Genomic DNA, 13,404 nt, shown 5'->3' on the forward strand with positions numbered 1-13,404 from the left:
CGTTAGTAAATCTACTATCTTATTAGATTTCAGACCCTATGTTGATGTAAAGCTTAATATAGTTATTTTGTAATTTTTCCTTGTTTGAATGATCATGTCAATCGACCTGAGTTAATTTACGCTTCTGAAAAATTAAGTGTTTTTTTATATAATAAACGTTTTTTAAAGTTTTTTTTTAGGACTGAACCATGATACCAGGTGCAAGGTATTTTGATGCCAGCCTGTTTTAATTATTATTAAATTCAACTCAATCATCTATTTATCTCGAAGTATCTTAACACTACGTTCTCTCAGCCTATCCTGTGGTGTGCGGGATACAGTATTATTTTTAGTCTGTGATTGTTTCGATTAATTTGACAAATGACAAGTAACCAACTCATTGTAATTTGTGTTGATCCAATTGGTAAATCGGCGAGTAAAATATGTGCATTTGTAATTAAATAAATAATATCTTTTACTTATATTACGATTTCAACAGGTTAATTATTATGTTCTGTAGAAAATTAATCAAATATTAGTTACATTAGTCATAAATATATATTGATTTATTATTATTATGGTGTTGTAAATAGTGAAAATTAATAAGACTTAAGAATTATAAAAATGAAATATTTGTGCTTGCTTTTATTTAGTCTTATAGGAGTGTTAGGTATAGAACATGATTTCAAAGGATTTGACGATTCTATATTATTTGGTATTGAATGGCCAGGACATTTAGATAATTTACAAATATCGGACGAAGACTGGATTTCCAAGGTATTTCGTCTACAATTATTTTTTATTAATCTTCCTGGCATTAATCCTAGCGTTTACCTAGGGTTTCGTCGTTCGTTTCGTCCTATTTTCTTACCTTCCTACTCAACTTACTCTACTTTGCATGGTCTTTAACATCCTTGGTGGTAAGTCCCTTGGCTCATGTCCTGCATCGCGACATACCCATATAGATATATAAATCGTCTCCAATTCATCTTTAAATTTATTATACTTTCAGTGTAGAAAAACATATATATCTTATAATATATGTCAAAAATGTTGATGAATGAAATAAATAAGAATAGAGGTGTGTGATATGTGACATCAAGTAGAAAACATGTCTTTAAATTATGTGGACTTGCCTTCAGCTCTGCTCCAGCCCAATATAACTATAAGTAATTATTAACAAATAAATTGTAGGGTAGAATGAATAGGGATTGATGATGCAACTAACAGTGGTGTGATCAGCAGGTGGTCTGTAATGTATAGGTAACTTTTAAGATGATACCAACATATACTATTCATATCCCACCAAGAAGAAACTAATTGTATTATGCAATTTTTACCATAATCATAACTTACCAAATATATCTAGTGGCCTTTATTTTGTTTTGAGTAGTGCTATTTTAAGATATTATGTCAACTTTAAAAAATATATTTAAAATTTCAGAACAAAGATCTAATAAAGGTGACTACTTCTGATAAAGAGAAGTATGAATGTCAGATACCAGAATTACATGTGAAAGAAATGCAAAACAGCGATAAATATGAGGGGCCAACACCAATAAACCTGTTAAAGCCATTGTTCTCACAGAAAATATGTTCGTACAGACTTGAGAGTTATTGGAGTTATGAAGTCTGTCATGGCAGATATGTTAGACAATATCATGAAGAAAGAGAAGGTATATTTTTTGTCTAATGCTGTAATAATATAGTAGACAGAAAAGTTAACCTAGTGATCTTTAAATATATATGTTATTTTCTATAATTTTTAGGGAAACAAGTGAAAACACAAGAGTTTTTCTTGGGACATTGGAATGCAGAAAAGCAACTCAAGCTTGAGGCAGATTTGAAGGCAGAATCAGAAGCTTTGGTCAAACCTAAGATGACTAAAGTAGAGGGGATGTCATTGCCATATATAGAAATGGCTATGAATGATGGTGTGATATTTGTTTTATTTAATAATGTATTATTATAATTCTATTTATATTTTATATATAAAATTTGTACAAAATAATTTACTTTTCAATGTATGATAATTGTCTTTAAAATAATGAAATTCCATTGCAGTTCAGTTCACATCACCATAGTTATTCAGGCTAGTAAAGAAATTGTTGTGTAGCTAGTTCCTAATTTAAATAAATAAAATATAATTTTCAGGTACAATATGTGATTTAAGTGGAAAACCTCGTCTCACAAGAGTGTTGTATGTATGTTATAACCATGGAAAGCACGAAGTTTATTCATTCAAAGAAATAGCGACTTGTGAATATGAAATAATTATTTTATCACCTTTATTATGTGAACATCCCGAATTCAAACCCAAGGATGTCAGCGAAAACATAATAAATTGTATGCCTTTGGAAGGATTTCCAAAAAAACCTAGAAGTCTATTGAAAAATGAAGTTGAAGTCATGAAGTTTAACTCGCATGCAATGAAATTGATGAATAGTGTAGGTTTTTTTATTCATAATAGAATGTTTTTTTTAGTTTTCTTTGATTGTTACTTTTTATGTATTTAAGTTCTTTATTAATCTTTAATTAGTTTTTTTACTCAATTTAGTTGTAGTAATTAGATGCTTTTTTAACATTTGTTGGCATGTTCGTTCAGGAGAAGGAAGCTAATGATGTTCTCGCTGTATTGAAAGTTGAGAAAATTGATAAGGTAACATTGTTTTGTTTTTGTTTGCTTTATATATTTTTTTAATTTTTATTCTATTTTTGTGTGTGTGTGTGTGTGTGTGTATGACTGCGTAATTTATATGTGTGTGAAAAAAGTAAATAGTACCCAATAACAGAAGTTCCAACGTACAACCTTAACACTAGGTTCCCACTATCTACCCTGCTTCGTGCGACAAACACCATGAGATTAAAAAAAAGAAGTAAAAATTAAGTTATATATAAGAAAAGAAGGTCACAGGTTGGTAGGTTAGGTATTTTTTTCTAGAAATTGCATATAACATATTTTTATTATTACTTATTCTATTTGAGCCCGTCGTAGTTCAGGTGCACAAGGTGTGACAAACGCGACGGTTGTGGGTAACGATCCCCACTCGAGGGAATGAATTATTACTTATTAATATTTTCATTTCTTCGCTCTAGCACTAAGGAGAGCCAGTCATCCAGCCAAGAATTCGGCCACTCAACACGCAATGCCTCGAAAAATTCAGCGGATAGTGGAGAACGGAGTGTCTTAACACTGGGTTCTCTCATCTCACTGTCTACCCTGCTGTGTGCGGGATACAGCGTGATGCTGGTTTTTTGACTGACATATTCTATTTATATGTAATTCAAGATTTTGATTTAATAAATTATTTCAGGACGGTGAAACTCATTTGAAATTTGAATTACATCCACTAGGGGAAGAGGAAAATTTACAAGAGAATAAACCAACGCGTCTAATAGAGAAGCCTCAGCCCATCACGGACGACTCACCGGTGCGCGCCTTTTTGAATGGCGACAATTGTTTGAATGGAGTAAGTTTTATGGCTTTTTAATTTATTTTTTTAGCTTTAACCCGCGAGGTATCTCGCATTTAGCAGGGTGCTCACAGGGAATCTAGTTTTAAAACACCCTACTTTCGTTAATTGCGTGTTTAGTGGAACTCAATGCCGTGCTCTGCCTTGTTACTAGAAGTACATTTGAAATAATTCATTTCCGCAGTGGGAACCGAACTAAAAACCCTCGCATTTTCAGTCACACACTGTGCCATTACACCACGACGGCCGGCACGACGATATTTAGAATTTAGATGATGTTTGTTTCATACTTTTGTTTTTTTCCACAATTTTAAATTATAAAAATAACTATAATCTATATATATAAAAGGACTTGTCCTCACTGACTGAGGTAAGACGCACGCACAGCCGTAACCGCTGATAGTAGAAACGTGAAATTTGGGCAAAAGTTTACTTTTGTAATCTGGACATCTACTAAGAAGGGATTTTGAAAAATTTTTACCCTAAAGGGGTGAAATAGGGGTTCAAAGTTTGTATGGAAAAAAATTTAAATTGGCACCGATTTTAATAAAATTTGAAATTTAGATATTTAAAAGTATTTAATTGAATACGTGTTTCATCGTTTTCTAGAATTCTTCCCCTAAGGGTGCAAATAAGGGGTTGAAAGTTTGTATGGGAAAATTCTTAAATCGCCACCGATTTTTATAAAATTTGATATTTAGACTCTTAAAAATATTTAATGCTGCGTGCGTCCGCTAGTTACACATATTATTCCTTAATTTATTCTTTCAGGGCACAGGCTGGTGGAAGTACGAGTTTTGTTACGGTAAACACGTGATGCAATATCACGTAGGTCGAGGCGGGACGAAGACTACTTTGCTGTTGGGCAAGTTCAATGAAGAAACACATTTGGAGTGGATCAAGGAGAACCGGGGTAAAGCACCAAAGCCTGTTGGTGAGATGTATTTTATTAATTAAATGTTATAAATTTTTCAAACACAATTAAATTTATACATTTATTAACAACTTAAATGTAAGCGCGCGTATAAGAATTTCGACGTAGCTTAATGAGAATGTATGGCTTGGTAGCGGTTTTTAACAGGCGCGAGTTTAAATTCCGCTTCGTTCAATTTTTTATACGTTTTCATTCTATTTATAAATACGCCCAGTAACAGATTTTCTCATATATCCTCTACATATACACAGCGACCAGTTACAATTCTATTATATGTATAGGTTATATTTATTTTTGTACATGAATTCAATGTTTTTTGTGTAAGTACGAAGCTACGTTATACGTCATTTTGTTTTCCTTTTTTTAAAAGTTTAATTAATATTTTCGAAAAAAATATCTTTATAAATGAAAAACTAATATCATCCATAAATCCATAATGCCTTGTTTTTATTAACTTATAATAATTAAAATAAACTTCACAGATCAACGTACATCAGTGTCGCATTTCTACTCCAACGGCGATATATGTGATAAAACAAACAAACCTCGACAGACCGAAGTTAAACTGAAGTGTCTAGAAAATTCTTCGAGCCCCGCCCAAGTTTCCCTCTATCTATTGGAACCTAGGACCTGCCATTACATTCTAGGCGTAGAGAGCCCTTTAATATGTGACATTTTACCACTTGCCGATGAAAATGGCCTCATAAATTCTACTAAATCGTTAAACGCCAAGGATTCCTTGATAGATACTGAAGAAGTCGATGTTAAAGAAAAAGATTAGTTAATAAATGTTTTATTTTGTGAACTTGTTTTTTTTTTGGTGCCGAGCACCTTATATCGAATATGCACACGTTTGTTCATGCGCTAGTTTGACACGTGCCTGTGTAGTGCGTAGTGTCTTCTCAAACTTCATACCTGTCGGGCTATACTTGACTACAACAAAATATAAGTTTTTAAGCATTCATAACCTTATAGTTTTTTCCTATATTGTTTTGTTACGTACTTATTTATACTATTGATTGAAGTGAATAGATTATAGTAGCGAATTTAGTGTAGTATCAAAATTATTTGCATACATCGTTTATTCAAAATTTACAGCCATTTAGATTTATATATTTTTTATTTTCTTCTTGTATAGTTCACTTTAGCGTGAAGCTTTTGTCCACCTAAATTATTTATTAGTATAAATTAATATTAAATTATTTTTAATATTAATTTATACTAACAAAAATTTTTTTATATAGTTTCTCAATAACTGTCTTATTAATTAATATTATTATTAAATTATTATTGTATTCTTTTAAAATTTCTTTTAATATCAAAAGATTACCATGTACTTACTGGATAAAAAAGGATAAGGGTAAGGTTAAAGTAACAAAACATTATTCAACTTGACATTTATTTACATTTATATCAACAAAACGGGTGTTGTATAAAAGAGTTCTCTTATTAATTTTACACCAATTGTATACCCACTAAATAAATATGGTGCCTCGAAACAGTGTAAAAATAAATTTTGCGTCTGTATGTATGTATGTAGGTACCGTGACATCGCTATTTAAGCTGTGGCACTTATACTATGACATTTAATTTAAATTATAGTTTAGATTCTAAAATGGCGGCGATATGACATAAATAATCAATTAATTTATGATAATTTTTTTGAGTGGAATAGATAATAAATAATAGGAACATTTCCTAATCATTTTGAACGTGTTGTACGTATTATAAAATATATATTTATAATTCACGATACTTAAGTATAAATAAAAATATTAAACAAAAATTGAACTTTATTATGTTATTTTTCTAATAATAATTGGAATATTTGTATTCACATCGCCGCACGGCAGTAAAAAGTAAATAAACGGCGTTTCTCATACCGGTTGTAAGCTCATCAATTTTTTCATTTCACATTTTAATACAACCCAAACTAGAAGCTTTCTAGCAATCAATATTATAATCTAGCCAAACAAATATTACACGCCTCCTTTTTTACAATAACATTAATATTATTTTCGAAACACATATTTGGTCTTATCTGTAAAATAAATGATTTTCTAAGTTTTTTTTTGGTATAGTTTTATATCATCATTTAAATATATTGTTTAATTATACAATATAAGACCAGTTATGTATTGAAAGAATTCAATTTTATACAGCAGACAGCAGCAATTACATTTTCAAAATATTATATATTTTTTTGGATTACGGTAGAGTTTATCAACTCTATTGTAATCCAAAAAGTTTAAGTCGTTTCACATAGCGAATAAGAATTCGTTAAAACAAATTATCATATTTATTTTATAAATTTCTAAAATGCATGAACGAAATGAATTTGAATGTTACTATGAGAAACAACCTATAAGTTATTGACTCAATGACAATTCTGTAGTTTATTATAGAAATTTAAATTTGTTTGTCCATTTGTTTTTTATATATATATAATTTACAACAATGAGGTCTCATATCCAAATTACCTAGAAATTATATGTAGGTAAAAAATCCTCTTATTATACATTTACTTTTTTTTAGATCACACCTATTAACAAACTATTCAGTGGTCGTGTCTAGGATTACATGAGCGGGTAACAACAATAATTTAAAGAAAACGATGTCATTTTTTTTGTTCCATTTTGAACTGAATGTATTCCAATATAAAATTCTAATACAAAATTAAAAGATAAATACGCAAATAAATCCTTTTTATTTGTAATTTATCTAATACTTTATAAATTTTTTATTCCAAATTAGAATTGTGATTGCATTTTCAATAATTTATTTATGACAAAAACAAGAAAAAAAAATCAATTAAAGTTTTATTGCAAAGACTCACGGTAAGACAATAATTATACTGAATTAAAAATAAAATGTCTATGTTTTATTATGTATGTATTTTAGAAACATTTGTCCAGTCGAGGCAGAAGACTTTGATAGGCATCGAAATGAAAAAAGCAAACAATAATTGATACTCAACGAGATTTAAAATAGGGATGTACTTAAATAAATACATAATTAATTCTTTATGACATTACAAATGAAAATTGACGTTTGGTCATCGATGTTTTATCAAACGCATTGGCACAAAACGTAAATATCTGAGTAACCTTATATTTAAAAAAAAAACATTTTTTTAATTAAGTAAATTACACAAATACGTCCCCCGATTGAGCGATTTTTTTAATAATCACATTAAAAATAGTGTAAAGGAATAAAATATATTAAGTAATACTTAATCAATAAAAATAGAAGTGACAGCTTAGTAGTATGCGAAATATTTTTTTTATCAATTTTATCTAAACATAGAAAATAGTAAATATGAAAAAGTGAAACAAACTATGAATCTATAGCATAATTTAAGAACTAGAATAGAAAAACAAAGCAATTTGCATGTAAATTATGAAAGTCGAACTTACACAAGAACTTAGACTATGTTTAAATACTTAATTCTAAAAAAAAAATTGACTAACAGGTCAAAATGTTGATGTTAACAAACACAATAATGGTTAAGAAAAGTTTTTTTTAAATAAAATATTGACTTAATATTCACAAAATAAGTTTTAATGTTACAAAAAATCGTATACACTGACAAATCTTATACAAAAACATGAACGGTTTAATATGTAATATTTTTTAATTTAGAACGTAGAGTAATTTTGTTTCATTATCTTTATAATATTATTAAAAAATAATTATATATTATCATATTTTTGGATAAGATGCCTTATAAGTGTCTTTGGGTTATTTTTAAGATAATAAAAAAATATTTGTTCTGCATATTATATGAGGACAAAGAGACAAATATTCATATTTTATAGAACACAAAATATATTAAGTACTCTATTGACAACATGTAATTAATAAATACACTGATCGCGTTTGAGATCATCATATTAATCTAACATTTCTTATATTTTTAAACAAGACTGTAAAAACTGTAGACAAAAGCACTTTTCATTAAATGAAAAAAAAAATATTACACATAGAGTAAAAAAAAAACATATTCACAAAGAACATAACAGTAAATAAATACTTAAGTTGTATTTTATTTTGGTACAAGTTGGTAAACTTTTTTTAAATTATGACACTGAAGTTAACATTAAAAAAAAACTAAGTATTCGTTGACAGCTTCTTTGGTGCGTAATTCGCATCAGTTCTACAAACTTAAATTTAGATTGACTAAAACTTATAATTTAAGAAAAAAATAATAAAATTAGGTTTATATTTTTGTTATTATTAATAATAATAATAATAATAAATGTATGTAGGTAATAAAGAAAATTTGGGGAATACTTTGGAAACGATAAATCCTTTGACACAAACCTTAATTTTATACTTATTAAATAACAACTGTGCACGTGGACACTAAACGGAACGCGTCACCAACGCTCAGTCAAAGTGCACCAGATAACCACAAAAACCGTTCAAACATTACAACCTCAAAATTGCAATACTATTTCCAAATATTTCAATTTCACTAGGAACAAGTTCTGGAATATTCTAGTACGGTCTCGATAGTTCTTTAGAACGTTTCAATTGAACTTTGAGTCTCTTTGTGCCTATTTGGAAGCCGTTCATCGCTTGTATGGCGGCCTGGGCAGAAGCCGCGTTGTCGTATGAGACGAAGCCGAAACACTTTGACAGGTTTGTCTGTTTATCTATAAACACTTTGGCGGATATCACGTGACCGAAAGGTAGGAACGTGGACGCTAAGTCTGTGTCAGTGAATTCCTGCGGTAAATGGTATATGAAGAGGTTCCCGCCCTCGGGTCCTGCAATGGAACGATACGAAACTGTAAATAAAGATAAGTTTACGGGTAATACATGTTCATATGGTTACATTATTAAAAAATACACAACTAATTAATGTATCTATTCAAATTAAATAAGCCAGTGTATTGTCGATAAAATCTAATAAATTACAATGAATTACTAAATACAACGCGTGACGAACGAATAAACTAAATTCTAGAAAATAATTAAAAGTTGTTGATATAAAATCGTTAACCTAAATTTTTGTTACCAAAAGAACAAATTAATTAATAAGATTTGATTTAGATTTTCTCGATTTTAACACTTTTTGAATGAAATTATTTTAATTCGTTTATATTTAATATAAAACATTTTTGGCAATCTGACGCTTAGGACACTTTGCAGTAGTTTGTAGTGGTACGTTATACGTACCTACGGCGAAGTATTATAAATGTCAGCTAAGTATTAATTATTATATTAAACAATCGAGTCCTATTCCAAGATCGATAAGTGTTACAGACAAACATTACGAATTGAAATGCTAAAACTTATTTTAAAAAATATTAGCATAGCTTTCTGCATAGCAGGGCAGGATGAGGGAATATTCTACGTAGTTTTGAGATATTCCGCTCTCCTTTTTTCGCTCTAATTCGAGACATTGCATGTAGAGAATTGGGACTCAACGCCGCTCTCCGTTTTAATAGAGCGAGAAAGTGTACATAGCATTCCATCGAGTGGATATCATCCAATACCACACACAATTTGCCCATCCCACTTGAATGTTTACTTCTATAATACTTTTAAAAAGTTGAAGTGTTTGTTTGGTTGAACTCGTTAATCTCAGGACTTGAATTAACTAAACATTTCTAAGAAAGCCACTGAACCTGCGGTCAGAGTAACCTATTAGAGTTGCTTTACTTGCTCTGGCTACCTGGTCAGTCGTTATAAGTATACAATTTTTATATAGGTAAAATTTGTATACGTACCTACTTATAACGCTTCACCAAGTAGCCAGAGCAACCTATAGTTCAAATTGAACCACGAGGATGAAGCTGCAGCCAAAGATAAAGATAGATAAATAGAAGTTAATAATAATAAATCAAAAATATTCACCTTCGACCTGCTTGCCGGCGGCGGCGGCGGCCGCGGAGCCCAGCACGGAGCCCAGCGGCGCCGCCGCGTACGCCGACCCGAACTGCGCCGCGTACGCAGAGCTCAGCGGCTCCGCCGTCGACCCTGAGACATCGTATATGTATAGTACTTCATTATTTATTGGTTATTGGTGTTTATAAAAACATTTACATATTTTTGCACATGTTAATGAAAAATTAGTTAATTATACATATACATATGATTATCGTTGTAAAATTGATTTAAAATAATGTTTGATTTTAGAGTCATTTTCATCAATAATTCTATTAACTTTAAAAACAAGTATAATCTAATAATATTACTCAAAATTTGCTATAATATACTTTAAAAAAATCAGTACAATACATTACAAGCCTAAAAAATGTAAAAAAAAAAGTAAACTCGAGACCGTCGTGGAACACTAGCATAAGCGTGTAACTTTAAACGCGACGGCGGTGGATTCAATTTCCACTCGGGGGAAATAATTATTTAATATTATCATTGCCTTCTAAAACTAGGCCAAACGAGGCGATTAATTCCGTCACCCATCACGCAATGCTTCGAAAATAAGAAGGTGCGTAGAAAATGGAGTGTTAACACTAACTAATAACACTAATATTCCCTTTGCCAGCCCTGCTATATGCGAGTTACAGGTGAAGCTAAAAATACAGCAAATTTATAAAAATGCACTTAAAAGAATTAAAGAAAGTATGTTATTATTATAGATAAATTATTAAAAATATTATTTTAAGTAAAAACGTGTGTACGAGTACTTACATTAAAAAGAACGAGTTAGTATTACAAAGACAATAGAAATATTAAAACTCCAATGACAAAACAATACGTAGGTAATCTAAGAAATCCTTAGTAATATGTAAAATAAAATTACCACGTGACATACAATAAAACTACGATTATTATTTTAATGATGATCGCAATTCATGCAAAACATTTATGTTAATCAACAAAATTTTATGTCGCAATTATTTAGACAGTGTTAGGCTGTATAAGGTTTTATCAATGCCACAAATTTTTGATACTTTTACTAAAATATAAACTTATTATTTATGGCCGTGAGAAGAGGTTTTACTAGTTAAATTATTGCGACAGTTTAACTATTTTGTGTTAAGTTGTAACAGATAATGCCAAAACATAAAATGTTACCTAGAAACAGTTTAAACTCAATGACATTCAAATTTAGCAATTTACTAATAAATTCCATATGATTACATATCAATAATAATAATAATTTTTGATATTGTATAGTATATAAAATAATTGTACATTTCGTTTAATATGGTAATCACGAGGTTTTTGGCCAAATATGTTAAATAAATAAATAAACAGTTTTCCACACGTGCTACCGTTTAATTTGGAATAAAAATGGCCGCTCGTTTAACCAAACTGATACGTAACCATAGTTGAATACACAAATAAAATGTGAAAACAAGCGAAACCTCTGTTGAAACAATATTCGGTTTAAATTTTGCTATCAGTACCTACGTCGTTGCGGCAAATAAAAATTGTTTCAAGTAAAAAATATTACAGTTAAAAAATATAAAACGAAAAAAACAAAACAACATGGCGTCCTTGCCAATTCAGAATTGGAAGCCTAGTCACGCAAAAGCAATTGTATATCGGTTTACGATGCAGATTAAAAATGCACAGAAATCAAACCAAGCGATTTCTAGAATCACGAAATAAATAAAGTAGACTGTGGCTAATATTTTTTTAGAAATATTCCATAATTCCAATAATATATAATAACAATAATGTAACTTTGCCATGTCATTATGTTAAGCCATTTTTTTGAGTTTATATATTCATAAACGATAATTATTTAATTACATTTCTATGGAAATTTTCTTTTTTTTTATTTGAATGAATTTAAAAAACTTTAACACGTCTACTATATTTACTTACAGTAATCCGCGATACCAACATATAATTCATTCCATAACAGTTCGATTTGTGTCTTTACCTGTGATGTTAGTCTTCCCGAGAAGACCTGAAGAAAAAGTTTCATCAGTTAATACACGTTTTTTATCTGTCAACGTTAAAAAGTAGCATCTGAAATAGGAAAATTTTTCGAAACAAAAACTTATTTATCCGTCAATCATTTATACATAATTATTATGTTTTTATTCATATTAAAACTGAACTGAAATTCTAAATGCTTTAGCAAGCACTTTTGAGTCGTCGAATCAACATAAAAATAAGACTGATTGGTACTAAGGTATTTTTTTTGGTGAGAGACAGGAGCCGGTATAGTTATAATATTAGGTACTATTAACCTATTAAATCTTCATCGTACACCCGTATCCGCTAAGATGAAATTACTTTCTCTAAAGGTTGACTGATGAAATTGTTAATAATAATAATTTTGCCTTTTATTAATTTATTAAAAATTTTTTTTTTGTATTTCTCTTTATGAATATATTTTATCTATCTATATATTTATTAAGATTTGGACAGGTATGATAATTAGGTTAAAATTTGCTTAAGCATGATTGTTTTCAAAGGGACAGAATGAATTTTACTTTGGGAATTTTCAGTCGGGACGAAGCAAAAATGTCAATTAGGAGTTGCTACATTTAAATTTATATTTATATCAGGTAATTAGGTGATTTCTCATTTATAACGTTTCTTTTCCATTTTAATTTTCCTTGGCTATTGTTTTCGATGTATATTAATTTGGAACTTCTTTCATGTGGCTGGCTTATTAGTAAATGATTATAATATGGTAACTATTTACACTTTTTTTGAAATTTGTGCGTATTTCAAACTGTCAAGGCCCCCGAGGGTATCTAGTCATTTCTAAAATTTTGTAACACAATATGCCCAAAAAGGTGCCTCGAGGAAATGTCTTTTGCTGTTATATCGAAGTCTTCATGAAAAAGCCTCGAGGCTTTACGCCTTTTTCCTTTTTTCATATTCTGGTCTGCTTATTGAATGATTTTTTTTATAAAAATGCAGAGTATTTTTTATATTTGTATAATAAAATAGATAAGTGTTATAATTTAAATTGTGTGCGTATTATTTGTAACATTTGTAGAATTAATAAACGAAATAGTTCAGCAAGTCGAGATCAATAACAGCAGTTATTATAGTATGAATGCTATATAAATGAAAGCT

General features: G+C 29.6%; 2 protein-coding genes across 13 annotated transcripts in view; one reads left to right on the plus strand and one right to left on the minus strand.

Annotated features, from left to right (window-relative positions):
• The first annotated feature begins 378 nt into the window (after nt 1-378).
• Nucleotides 379-5,191, plus strand: LOC146528622 (endoplasmic reticulum lectin 1). Of its 2 annotated transcripts, XM_085203411.1 has the most exons (8): nt 379-756; nt 1,424-1,655; nt 1,749-1,913; nt 2,134-2,426; nt 2,585-2,638; nt 3,294-3,449; nt 4,224-4,386; nt 4,869-5,191. In XM_085203411.1, exons 1-8 carry the CDS (start codon nt 604-606, stop codon nt 5,165-5,167), a joined length of 1,515 nt encoding a protein of 504 aa, XP_085059537.1. In that variant the 5' UTR covers nt 379-603; the 3' UTR covers nt 5,168-5,191. The 2 variants fall into 2 exon arrangements, with proteins under 2 accessions (XP_085059537.1, XP_085059538.1); XM_085203412.1 differs by lacking the exon at nt 2,585-2,638.
• A 580-nt stretch (nt 5,192-5,771) lies between these two features.
• Nucleotides 5,772-13,404, minus strand: part of bru1 (bruno 1) — a 350,067-nt gene continuing 342,434 nt past the window's right edge. For 4 of the 11 annotated variants that reach the window (XM_085203423.1, XM_085203418.1, XM_085203414.1 and 1 more), the window contains 3 exons: nt 12,251-12,277; nt 10,252-10,374; nt 5,772-9,179 (listed from right to left, as the gene is read on the minus strand). In XM_085203423.1, coding sequence (XP_085059549.1) covers nt 8,887-9,179; nt 10,252-10,374; nt 12,251-12,277 — 443 coding nt within the window. In that variant the 3' untranslated portion in view covers nt 5,772-8,886. The remainder of the gene's footprint in view (nt 9,180-10,251; nt 10,375-12,250; nt 12,278-13,404) is intronic. The other 7 variants (XM_085203425.1, XM_085203424.1, XM_085203420.1 and 4 more) reach the window with 3 other exon arrangements.

Source organism: Heliconius melpomene, chromosome 19 (assembly GCF_056956725.1).
Source record: "Heliconius melpomene rosina isolate 202511_hmr_F chromosome 19, ASM5695672v1, whole genome shotgun sequence".
Classification (NCBI taxonomy): domain Eukaryota; kingdom Metazoa; phylum Arthropoda; class Insecta; order Lepidoptera; family Nymphalidae; genus Heliconius; species Heliconius melpomene.